This window comes from Falco peregrinus, chromosome 7, assembly GCF_023634155.1.
Source record: "Falco peregrinus isolate bFalPer1 chromosome 7, bFalPer1.pri, whole genome shotgun sequence".
In the NCBI taxonomy this organism is placed as follows: domain Eukaryota; kingdom Metazoa; phylum Chordata; class Aves; order Falconiformes; family Falconidae; genus Falco; species Falco peregrinus.
In genome coordinates, this window is record NC_073727.1 from 30,402,180 (window position 1) to 30,415,751 (window position 13,572).

General features: G+C 39.3%; 1 protein-coding gene across 4 annotated transcripts in view; it reads right to left on the bottom strand.

Moving 5' to 3' along the window:
• Positions 1–13,572, bottom strand: part of CEP85L (centrosomal protein 85 like) — a 152,924-nt gene that overhangs the window by 20,593 nt on the left and 118,759 nt on the right. For all 4 annotated transcript variants that reach the window (XM_055809691.1, XM_055809692.1, XM_055809690.1 and 1 more), the window contains one exon: positions 11,514–11,635. In XM_055809691.1, the coding sequence (XP_055665666.1) occupies positions 11,514–11,635 (122 nt within the window). The remainder of the gene's footprint in view (positions 1–11,513; positions 11,636–13,572) is intronic.

The following is a 13,572-nucleotide window of genomic DNA, read 5'->3' on the forward strand; positions in this document are numbered from 1 at the left end:
TAGGCAATAATAAGCAAGTCCTGTAGAAATACGATTCGAAAACTCAGTTTTGTTTTGTGGGGGCTGAGGCAGGCTTCTGTTGTCATTTGCTCCTAGGGCCACGCACATAAGCAGGAAAAAGTATACAGAGAGCAGAATGAAAAGAAACAAAATCTGCACCTTCATTTTACTTGGACTTCTCTTGCTTGGTCCCTCTCTCTTTGCTAGAGCTGACTTTTGACATAGGTTGATGAGATTTACAAACCAAAGGGAGCAGAAAAACTTAAGAGTAAAAAGTCATTACGTAAGACTGTCAGCATGGCTTTCCTGCAAGGTCTTTCTCTTTGCTTTGCTTAGGACTTTCTCAGTCAATTGTTTCACTGGAGATGTACCCCGCCTCTAGGGTAAAACACCACACTGCATACCAAACCAGAATTAACCTCTTGCACCAATGGCTTGGCCAGTGTACAGCAGAAACAGTATCACTGTTATATCACTAACTATATCACTGTTTAAATCATGCCTGCATTTGAACCAGCATGACTGCAGGGCAAATACAAGCCAGGTGTCAGCCCCAGCCCCCATTAGACAGCCCTGTGAAGTGTGCTGTATTCTCTGTGGAGCGATGGGCACCTCAATAACTGGCTCCAGAATGGAGTTGTCAGCACCCTCCAGAACCACACACAGCAACCTTCTTAAACTGAAAACCAGTTTTGTGTTCTCTTTTAATTTCCCCTTTTTCCTTCTTTTTTATACTAGGGCATTTGCATGCAAGCATGAAATTGTTTCTCAAAGCTTTGCCTCTAAGCATGCAGTATGATTGGCTTTTCTGGGAATGACAATGCCAAACCCAGCTGACTAAATCCAATCCTAAGAGCAGATAAATGGCAAATACAGGTTAACTTCAAGGGTGAAGACCTGCCTGCGCACACACCAGAAAAGCAAATCCTCTAAAAGTACAAAAAAAAAAATAAAAAAAAATATCAAAGTTAGTTTGCTTTTTTAAAATTTGGGAAGAGTTGTGTTTAGGAAAAGCATCTTGGAAATATCATGAGTATACAAAATATATTATACATCTAGAAACTAAAACAAAATGTGTATTAGTTGAAAAGATGCAAACTGCAAATTTAAAGAGGAAAAATAAGTTGCAAAAATTAAAGTTGTTTTTTATTATATATATGAAATTAAACAATTTGAGCCACGTATATTCTCCTAGCCGGTCACTAGCCAACTGTATGACAATTACTCGTTTTACAAGAGGAGTTTAATATTTCAAAAGTAGTGAATATATTACAAGTTAAACTTTAAAGATATACATGTTACAGAAGACATGCTGCATGCCTACAGAACATCTTTTTTTTCCCTATTTTTATATCTATAAAGAACCGCAATGAATGGAAAAACAGTATAATCGAGTTGCAATTTGGTAGTACCTTCGACCAATTAATTCAACACAATTTATAAAACCAAAGCAACTAGATTTATTTATGTGACTCCATTGCAAGTCTTAAAATATTCTGTATCACTACAGGCAGTCTGGGGACTTCTGTCTTTCATTCCACCATCTAGATGGACCAACTTGTACAAATACAGTATGTAACACTAAAAGACTTTGTACAGTTCTGGTTGGCATCTGTATGATGGCACTACAAACAAAAATCTTCAAACTTATTTTGGAAGAAGCAGATTTGAAGATTAGGTAAAAGAATATGCTCTTAAGTTGTAAAAGACGTTATATGAGCCCAAGGATTTGTATAATCATATGAGAAAATATAAAGCCTTGATGACTTCTATACATGCTTGGTCACAGATACCAGAATTATTTAGTATGAGTTGTCCTAACCTAGGAACTGAAGTAATTTTTCATTTTTTATCACCTTACCACTTATTAAACAGATCTATTAAAATATTTTTGCTTCATGTGTTTTAAAATTACTTACCCATTTGTCATTTATCCCTTCAAGGAACTACGTGATTTTATGTTTGTGGATGATTGTAACTTAGCAGTGCCTTCCTTCACAGGCAGGATTTCAATAGCCTGAACTAAACAGTACAGCCCGGAGTAAATGTTTTAAAATATTTTTGAACTTCCAGTGTAGTCTGAACTACACTACCATTATTTCCTCTTTCATAATCCTTTCCCTACTCTACCAAATCCCTGCAGGAAAAAAGGTGAGACAAACTAATCCGTGACAAAACAGAGCTGTGCTCGCACAGAATGTAACTAGCTTGCTTCTTTCCACTCTGCAAAGCATGAAACGCTCCACTGTTACAAAACCTTGCTAACAAAACACACTGTAGAAATGTTTTAAGGGTGTGGAGATTCTGCACAACTTCTTTGCATAACTGCCTCTGAAAATGTCATTAACCTCATGGCACCCAGAAACAAAAATTCTGGAAACAGCCCAGCAGTCACAAGCAGAATAGAAGATAAATGCTGTAGAAACGTACTTACTATTTACATACAAACCTATAAGTCTTTCGAGACTCCATACCAGATGCATTTTATCACTGATGTTCTCATATGCTAAGACAGTTTTAATCCTCTCATAGCCCACTGCTGTTACTATTAATCTGCTGCATAACCACAGGCTGTGAGCTTTATTTAAACAGAGTGTAGAAAGTTCAAATAGTTTCACAAGCACAGCTTGTGTATTACAGTGGGAATGCTGTCCCTAGAAGCCTCCCTATTACCAATCAATCACCCCAGCACTTTAAAAAAAAACAAACAAAACCCCAAATGCAGTGACTTTAAGGCATTTTTCCTCAGAAGCAAGCTGCTTGTATTTTCATCATCATCAGTATTAGTATTATTAAGATTTCACTGATACCCTGAACTATGCATTTTCATCCCATTTTTTGAACCTCCAGTCATGATTTCTGAATATCCTGAGATCAAACCCTCTCTGTGCTACTCCCAGGTACATTCTTTCTTAGGGAACTCACCTGAAGTGACAGGTAATCAATCATACATGACTGAAGTGGTGGCTACATGGTTTATGGTCCCCTGTAACAGCCCTTTTGTCCCAATTTCCACACATCAGTTATTTACACGCCAGCTAGATTATTTATGGAAAACCCTTCTATTTTTACAAAGTAATGACTTTGGCATACTTTCAGGTCTTGTAAAATGCACACATTTTGTTCCCTTTTCTTTATTTCCTCGAGCCCAACAATTTAAATCAAATCAAAGCATGTCAATCATCAGGAAGCTACAAGCCCACACTCAAAGGACTGACACCGATGAAGTGACATATGCCACCATGGCTCTGACAGGTCTCTGCCAGTGTCCTTTGCTGTAAAAGAAAGCAAAAGCACTTGGTCCAGAATGCGACTATGTTTGGGGAGAAAGTTAATTCTGAGCATCAAGCGTATGAGAAGGGTGGGTCACTAGATCCAGCTCAATGTTTCTGATGCTAAGGTGACGAAGGACAACAGTAAATCCCAGAATACTTTCAACCAATTACAGACCTAAGGAAAAACACACTCCTTTTATGCCCTTGCAAACAGCAAAACAACCCACCAGCTATCCTCTTCTCTTGCAGTGACCTTTAGTGTGCTCTACCACCAAGTAACTCCTAGTTTGCCTAAATCCAGGTTTGTAAATAAGTAGCTCACTTTCAGTTGGTATATTCAGACGACAAGAAGAAAACGGACTAACACTGTGCTGCCCCATCTGTTTGGGGTGAGGCTGTCCGTGCCCCTCCTGTGCCCTGGACATCAGCTCTCAGCACCTCACTGGATCACAGGCCCCTGCCCACCCCCTCATGCTCCCCAGGAGCCCCTGGCCCTCATGGGGATGGAAGGAGAGAACAGAGTGAGAAGTTTCTGGGGTTGAAGGAGCTGTGGGTTAAAAACCAGAGACAGTCTAGTAGTAATATGAACAGTGCTGACCCTGAGCAAAACCGTGGAGCTGGTCCCTGGAGCTAGGGCCCTCGGATGACAGTGAAGTCGAGCGACTGACTAGGAAGGGCTGGTGACGAAGAGTCAGGAAATCAGACAACACTGCTGCAGCTCTGCTTCCCGTCCATGGCATGCCATGGGTACCACTCAGCCACGCTGCCACAGCTGGAACAGGGACCTTTGCTGTGGCCCTCCCCAGAGTTGCTGCGCAATCAAGACAGCTAACACTCTTCTGCTCATCAATGAAGGGAGAAAGACAGGCCAAAGAAGATCATCCCCTCACTAGGGCATTTGCATTTAAAGGTGAGACTCAGAAAATACTTCAAAGGCAGGCTAGGGAATGAGCAAAAAAAAGGCTTCACATGCACGTTTCAATTGTGGGTCTGCTACATTCACAGTCTTTCTGCCCACGGACAGTAAGTGGCTGCTTCTGGTGATGCATATTCCCTGTGTTGCTATTGTCTGCAGACAAACATGGGGAAGGCAACATGCTACACCCCATGAAATGGCAGCCAAGCTCCCCCCCATCCTGGATGACTGGGACTCTTCTTAAGAAACTGGCTAAAATCCAGAGAAAAACTACTGGCACCACTTGACGGTAACTGGATCCATTTAAATGCGCAAAAAGAAGTTAACAGTGATAAGAGTGAAGTATCAATTGGGGGGGGCATATCTCAGTTTTGATTCATTTGTAGTTCTGTCCTTTAGCTCAAACAATCGCCTTTGAAAGCTCAAGCCAGTACAAAGAACATGGGATAGCAGAGAACAGCACTCAGTTCAACATGCGTAAGCTTGGACTGTCCTCAGAGACCAGCATCAAACTGCTTAATATACAAATCGCTTCTCTATGTCTCAAAAACATTAGTATGACAGAACAGACATTCACATTATTTTCTCATATTCACACAGGATGAGCAAATTGTGGACACGTGCTTACACAGACATTCATACATGCGTTCATCTGGAAATAAACCATATTCGCTTCAATCTGGGACCAATTCATCTGTTCTCCATAAATCCATCTTGTCCCCTACTTCCTCTAACATGAAAGAGCCTTTAGAAACCCACATCTGCCAGAGAAGCGCCTCCTCCCTTCAACCTTTAAGAGATCAGCATAAATCTAAGTCCCATCTAAGTCACACTACAAGTCAAGATACAGGTCCGGTATCTCAAACACTTCACGGACTTCAGAACAGAGCTTCCTCCACCACAGAAGGGACACTAGTAACTTCGTAATAAACCAAATGACAATTGATGTTTACCTTCAAGAAGTCATGAGTTAATGAGAAGGAGTTGCTTTAGGTGAAAATGCCTAAGCAGATTTCCTCAGAGTCAGGATGCAAAGTAAAACATGATACAGATCCTTCTGTATTACAAATATAATTTATTCCACACTGTAGTTGGGAGGTATGCTGCTTTGTTTTGTGGCTTAAGAAGTTGGATACTAATTTTTATATCCCTTTGTTTTAAAGGCACGATCTTTTGGACCACAAGTGCAAATGTGCAGAGTACTGATAGGGAAAAAGATCAGTAGTAAACGAAGTCCTAAACCCAATGTGAATACATTTTCCATAATTTGAAAACTCATGCCAAAGTACTCCAAAATCAGTAAAGCTCATGAGAAGTGTGACCTCAAATTTCCTATGCAATAGAGTCTGTTTTTTTGGTGAAATTAAGAGCCTGCGTTTCAAAGTGAACTACCCTTCCACCTGTCACAGGAGAACTTATCTTGAAGAGAAGATAGGAACACTACCTCTGGGAGTCAAGAAGTAATCTCTGCTCTGGATGGATTGTTATTTTTTAAATGACTTTTCTGAATTGCGTAGAAGTTTGAAATGCCAGCCTGACCCACAGGAGGTAAGCTAGTGCTGAAGGATGGCAGGCAAAAGCACAGCCAGCAACTGTACCCTCTCAGATGCTCTGGGCTACTTAGTCCAGGGGGGGCGAGGCATGAGCAGGACAAGGACACAACCGTTCAAAGGACTGCACCCTCCCTCCCATGGTGGGAAGTTTTTGACTTCTGCAGTCTCCCGACAGGACAAATACAGAGCAAACCTTCCACCTCCCCTGCTGTTGTCAGCTCTGCCAACTGTAAGAACTCCCACAGAAAAGGGTGTGGGGTCGCAGCTGACCAAAACTACACAGCATTGTACTACAAAAAGCAAACACAACATAAGGCAACAGTCTGTGAGAGATGGGTGCTCAGGCAGAGGGAGACCTGGGCTGGCCAGTTTGGACACTTCAGGGATGATGTACTGATCAGCTGGAGAGATCTCAAGGAATAACGAAAGCTACAAGAGGTCTAGAAAACATGACCTAGAAGGAAAGACTGAGTCATGCTAGGAAAAGTCTTCTGTTTCAGCTAATTAATGACCAAACTCTCCAACCCAGAAAGGTCGTGGAACATCTGCTATTGCAAGTAGCAACAGCATAGGAACCTACCAGGAGTGACACTACTACAACTTGTCCTTCCTAGGGCTGAGCATATAGGTTAGACAGGTCCTTTTTAGCCCTACATCCTCTTGTTATTGCCAAGATGTAGGTTATTATATGAAAACTAATGCTATCAATTTCCATTTCATAGATTACTAGTATTGACCTCTGAAAAGGTGAACTTTAATAACTGCTAAAATAATTACTCTAACAAAATCTTCCTGAAAGTTTACCAGCCCACGATACAAAAGTCTCAATCACAAGTTACCTGGGTGATTGGTGATATTAGAAAAACATAAATGCATCTTTTTCAAGATATGACTGCAAGCGAAGAATATTTTACAAAGCAAGACACTCTGAGGAGGTTCTTCACAGCCCTACTACCTGCACAGGACTCCCAGATACACAAGCATGCGCTCAGAGCCTGGGTGGTATAAAGTTTCAAAGCTTCCTCAGAAATTATACCAAATTAGCACTCAAATGGATATGCTAATTCTGCAGGTCTTAACAGACTATCCCAACTTAGCAGAATTACAGCTTGACACTAGCAGTAACATGAGCACTATCAGAGCACGTAGTTTGATGTCAACTACTGAACTCAGGACAATCTGACACAAGCCAAAGAAAATCTAATTCTCTTGTCCCAGTGAAAACATCTAAGCATAATTCAGATATGGATGGAAAGCTAATGATTTAGCAACTGTTTTAAGAATGTAAATGTTATTATGCCCTGAGTAATGACAGCTATTCACTAAAATTGTACTTCTGTATCTACCTTCCCTTAAAAAGCTGTTAGCTGTTCAAATGCCCTTAAGCCATTTGGAAGAGAACACTACACGCAGTCTTATTCTCAGCAGCTTATGTCATATGTTCAAATATTTGGCATTATTCATGTAGCCCCTATATACAGTCCCTGCCAAACAAACAGTGTCACGACCACACTAGAGACACCTACTGAAGCCAGCCAGTCTCAAGAGACATTCACAATTGTACAAAACACTAATTTCAGTGTTGTGAATGTACTGAACATAGGAGGAACTCGAAGAATTAAAACATGATGCCGTCATTTTCTAAACCAGTTGGCTCCCTCTGGTGCTAAATATTACATACTGTTACATAGTAAACCACAAGAGAAATAAGGCAGTGATATAATCCAATTATTTTGTACAGTAGGTGACAGACATTCTAGTAATAAGTGTTACAGCAGCAGGTTTCCTCCTACAGACAATATTCTTAAATCCTTGTTCACAGCCTGTACCAACAGCTCTTATGTGCAGAAAACATGACACACATCTTTAAGAAGTGCCATTGTGATCCCATGCACCCCCGCGCCCCCGCCACCCAGACTTCCTTCCTTAGCTACGTTTTTGCTTCCTAAAAGCATGGTCTCCATCTCATTTAAAAGCAGACTTAAAAACCATTCTCAGGCTTTAATTCATTAGATTGGCAGAAATTCCTAGAGTGGTTTTAAAAAGCAAACCAAACCCACTTTTAAACCCACTCATTCATGCTGTGTACATTCATACTTTAAAATATGCATTTGTTACGCTGAACAGACTACACAAATCAATTTTAACTAATCTATTAGTAAATCTGCTGTTCAGTGCAGTGTAGAGAATACAAATCAAGCCACTTGTTCTATTCACAGATGCAAGTGGCTGTTTCGGTTTTTAAAAATGCTATTCACGTCTTTGAATTTCCAGTGATACACCAAAGTATCCATGTATGATGATATATATACATTGTAAGCATTATTCCTTGAATAGTTTTTAATGACTGAAAACTTGCTTGCAGCTACTCCAAAGTCAGATTTCCAATGCAAAACAAGGAAGTTTAACAATCTAACCCGGAAAGGCTGGATTTTTGTTCCCTTATCATCATTGTGTGGAAAGAAGGGAATCAGGCAGCAGGTTTTTCTTTACTTTTCCTGCCCCTCATCCCTTTTTATAACATGGAAAAGGTAGAACAGCTTAAGCATACTGCCTCATACAGAGCCTGCATCCTACTTACCAACAGATTTAAGCACCACTGTGTGTGGTGTGATGTCATGTTATTCTCTTCCACCTCCTGAATTAGCAGGGCCCCTCTGCAATTCCCAACAGAAGAGGGTTTAACATTAAAAAAATGGGTAATGACCCTGTGGGTGAATGGAAGACTAGTGAAAACGGCAAGAGAAGGGTGTTCCCAGTGTGCTGCTTTTCATCTAGCTGTTCTCTGTACCTGTCAGCAGTAAGCAGCTGGCTCTGGAACGCCATGCCAGCTGCTACCCCACTCCTCTGGCTTCCACACAGCAGGAGTTTAACCCAACTCTCCCAGGATTCTGTCCCCCCAAAATTAAACAAGTCTTGCTAGCACCCTCCAACCACCAGTTTGTAAATTCAGCATGAAACATGAATTAAGGAGACTACACCTTTTAAAACTCTTGTGAGAGCAGGTACAAGAGGCCTTCTCAGCAAACACCTACCACCAAACCTCAGTCAACAAAGTAATTCCTCCTCTAGTTCCTGAAGGCATACATTCTGTAATTTAATTACCACCATCCTGAATCCTAATTAACCACACTTTAGCAAACTTTAAACTTTTATTTTAGGTCACTGTACCCAAATGAATTCAAATTCTGAAAAGAAGTTTAAAGTAAGCTCAGGAAGCCCAGCAGCTGGAAGACTTCTGTTTACTCCCAAACATCATCTTGACTCTCAGTGCAAGGCCTTGTGTCCCCATGTGTTAAATATGGACAATATCAAGTTTTCTCATAGTGATGCTTAGTGCCTTGAAGAAAGTTAATATTCACACTTAAGTCTTATTTATAACCATCTGATAAGAAATGTTACACTTGTGCTTTATAATGGACTTCTATTTCTAGGCTTTTGGACAGCAGCTATGTACCATTTTCTCCATGAGTGAAACCAAAAATATTTTGTCATAGAAAACACTACCTCTTCTTAAAAAAAATAAAATTAAAAAAATATTTGTAAAATCTTTCCAAATATGCAACACCACTTCATTTTAATTTTAAATAACACAAATCCTCTATTTCAAACAATTTTATTTTATTTTAAAATAATAACTTTTAAAGCAAGTATTTTGCCCAAATGGAGGCTAAGTATTCCAGAGCAAGCCTTCTCTGTGGAGTATTATTTTACTGCATTATTATAATTTATAACATGCTTAACTGTGACACCAAGTGTCTACTTAAAGGAAATGACTGTAACATCACCAAGTAGTCTTTTGTTTTGCTTCAGTAGCTTCCAGAGTGTATTTTACATTTTCAGCTGAATGAAAAGGAATCATCGCAACCAACTTCTGTCAGAAATCCAGAGAGAACTCTTGCCACCTTCATTAAGTCACATGAAAATATGATTTGCACAAAAAAGAACCAGCACTGCCACTAGAAATGAAGAAATAGTTTTTCTTCCTCAGCACGGACAGTATCAAGTAACATTAGCGGGCAACTGGGTTACAAACTGTCACTTGAGAAACTTCACCCTTGACTGTAAACATATTTCCAGTGTGAGAACAACATGAACTGCCTTTTCAGTTGCCATTGTATAATAAGTCTTCATGGGCAGAGGGTGATATCCTCAGCAAAGGCACCAAAGACTGGCCCTGGCCATCATGGGCAACGCACTTACCAATGCTGCTGGCAGCTTGGGCCCTTAGAGGGGGGCTGCAGGTTATATATACAGCATTACTACTGAAATAGCTAGCCTGAAAAAAACACTGTCATTTAGACAGCCTTTAAGAACTGACCAAAAGGCTCTGACAGAGGAGATCTAACCAACAGTTAAACATGTTTCCATTTTAACTGCGATCCCCTTGGGAGATCACCACCTCTGTAGGACAGCTGGCAGAGTGGGATGGTGTGCCCATGCCTCAGCCCCTGCAGTTCCTAACTTTGCATAACATCTTCAGCTGCAGGGGCAGGTAATATCCCATTATCCCAAGCAGGCACACTAATATCCCATATCAAACTGGGGAAGCTGATGCCAACCTTCATCACAAGGCCAGCAGAGGTACTGGCCAGACTGCTAGGGGACAGAAGCACTTTAAACTGCTGCAATTCCTTGTTCTTTTGCAACAGAAGAAGAAACAGACCTTGCACAAGCATAATTCTCCCGATCCCAAAGTAAATTACGCCCAAGCTGCCTATCTCCACCCATTAAAAGAGAGAAGCTGCTAGATGAATATAAAAACATTCATAACGGATGCCTGACATCCCTGTGATCGACACACACCTGCTTTATAGAGTTCTCATGCTGTGGAGCAAACTATCATACAAGAGGGCACAACTATTTCAAGATCAGAACAACCACTCCTCTTTCAGCCACAAAGCCAAGAGTTTATTATTAAAACACAGACTGAGCCAAACGATAATTATGTCAAATATAAAAACGCCCTTCTTAAATGCCCTACATCCAAACTGTGCAGCTCCTGATGACATCTGCTAATTTACTGTAAGCTTCATTAAACTCAAGCCCTTTATTAAAAGCATATTTTCCTCATTAAGGCTTCATTTTATCCAAGTTTCAAAAACTCCAGAATTTACTTCAGATATAATAGAAACTTCACAGCAGTAAGTTGCTGCCAAGGTCCATTTCAGATTGATAGCCATTTTAATAAGAAGCTATGTATTTACTGTATATAGATCCTGGGTGTAATATTTTATTATCTGAATAAATGTGTACGAACATCTGAATAGCATTTTACCACTGAATGTTACTGCAAAGGTGAATTTCTCAAAGCTTTATTAACTGGCTTCAAATATATTAAATTTCTATACTTGTCACGGAAAAGACTATCAGTGCAATGCAGTTTACTGGTTTTCATCTTGCAAGTAATTTCCAAGACCTGCACAAGCAGAAAGATGTCTGATACAAACCCCCAGGCTGGTAAGAAACTAAGATGGGGAAGCTGACAGTAGAAATGGCTGTTGGTCTCTCCCTTTTCCATAGCAGAGGCATTAAACCTTACCTAAGTAAATTTCCAACTCTGTAAAAGACTATTAACCTCTGTAAAAGACTATTAACCAGCAGCCAGTCTTCTCTCCTAGCAAGGACTAGCTCCCACATATTTGTGCATAAATATTTGCTGGACTGGAACCTAACTACTGAGTAGGGCAGCTCTCCTTAAAGTCAGTTTCTACATTGTAGCTTTTACATCATCTAATCTAATCAATTCAGCAGGAGCAGGTTACTCACCGATCAATCACAATCTCTTTCTGCCTTAGCAGCCCCTCTTTAATTTTCATTAGAGATTCCCAGTTGCTGAAGTCCTGATAGCTGGTAGCTGGGTAACTCTGACGAGATGTGCCAGCTGGAATCTGCATAAAATAATGGTAGAATTAGCCTCCAAAACAGTAAAGGTAAATAATATCCTACATATTAGCACGTTTACAAAGCAGTCTGTTGTTTCAGAAACCTGGCAGTTGTTTTCCAGTTTAATTCATATTTACTTTATATAAAACAATCAGATCTATAAACAGTTTTCTGGAAACAAACTTCAGCACAGTGTCACTGATTTAAAAATTATTTTATTATTTCTCTTCTAAAGAGTTCATAGCTCTGAAAGCAGTTTGAGATAAAAAGCTCATTTAGAATTTAAGCACGTAAGACAAACACCACAAAATTTTCATATCCTGCTGCAATTCTTCTAGCACTACAAATGAGATTGCCTGATAGCTTTAGATCTGCTGGTGACAGCAACTGTTACCATTCACTTGCTCAACTTTAACTCACCTGTAACTTTAGCACATAGAGAAATTCCCCTAGATGTGTATGCATTTAAAATACAGAAAATATCATTCTAGTTAAATTCTAACTACTTCCAAGAAGAAAAGTTTCACAAGTAACAGGTTTCAGGCTTTCCATTCATCTTTACAAAAACCAGGCTACGTGTCTCACAACAAACTGAAGATGATAGTTGAACTGAATATATGAACCAACAACATTATGATTTGGAAGAAAAGTAAACAATTAACTGGGATGTTTAATCAAAATTTTTATACTCAGAATACATAAAATGTATTACAAACATTTGTATCAGGAATTCACATAAAGGAAGGTTTAAGTTAGAACTTCTGTGATCAGACTAAGGGATCCCAGCATCAGATGCCATAAGGTATTATCTTATCTTCCACCAGTTTACTAATCACAGAAAAAAAGATTTCTCTCTTTATTATCTGGGAGGCATCCTGGACTATGGTGCCTATTTATGCTTTTGGAAGAGAACAGAAGGAAAAAATGTGACAACATGGATATTCGTTTTTTAACGTTTAAATTGATTTTGGGATATTTTTACTTGTATTGCTCTAAAATGTTTTAAGTTTCATTTGGAATTACAATAAAACTGTATTAAGACCAAGACTTCCATCAACAATAAACATTAGGCAAACAAGTGTCAACCAGTCCATGCTTCAGGTCAAAGCTTTACTGCAAGTTACAGCATGAATGGAGAGAATTCATTGCCTAAACCCTCATACCATGAAGTGCTGAAGTCAGGAACCAACTTGTGACAGCTATGGTCTCTTCTATAAACTGAAAAAGTGTTCTTTTCCCCATTCAATCTGGTTCAGTTTAATCCCTAGCTTGCCCATTGATAAAATGGACAGAAACACATTTTATCTCTTCTTATATCTGATTTAAACTTATAAATTAGATGACAAGACTTACTATTTCTAAAAATCTTCGGAGACTATCCCTCCCACATACACCACCACCATCTATCAAGTCCAATTCATCTGCTTCAGGGAATATTTCCTTTGCTTAATAAACTGGATAGCTTCAATAGTAAAAATAGGTATGAATGATTAAAAAAAAATCATCATCAACGATTCTATACATTAAACACCTCATGCAAATTCCTGTCCAAAGACACACTGAAAATATGTTCCTTGCCAGACAATATCAAGTATTGTATCTTTATTGAAAGGGCCACATTGGCTGGACAAACAGTGATTTTTGAAGAAAAGTAAAATGTGAAATAATATTAAAATCAAGTTTTATCTTAAAATGGTTCATTGAGTTATGACTATGGTTAACATTTGATGTTCCGTGCTCATTCACGATTACATTCTACAAGCAATAAAACCACGGAAAACATTTGAAAATTCTCCCAATTGTGCCTCAAAAAAGTGCCTTATACACCTGCCTAGTGAGGCCTATTCTAAGTTTGAAAGTTTTGTGGGAATAAAATTTGTCATATCTGCAATTTCTAGGAAATCAGTTGATTAAACATATGCTTATTCAAGGAAGTTACGTT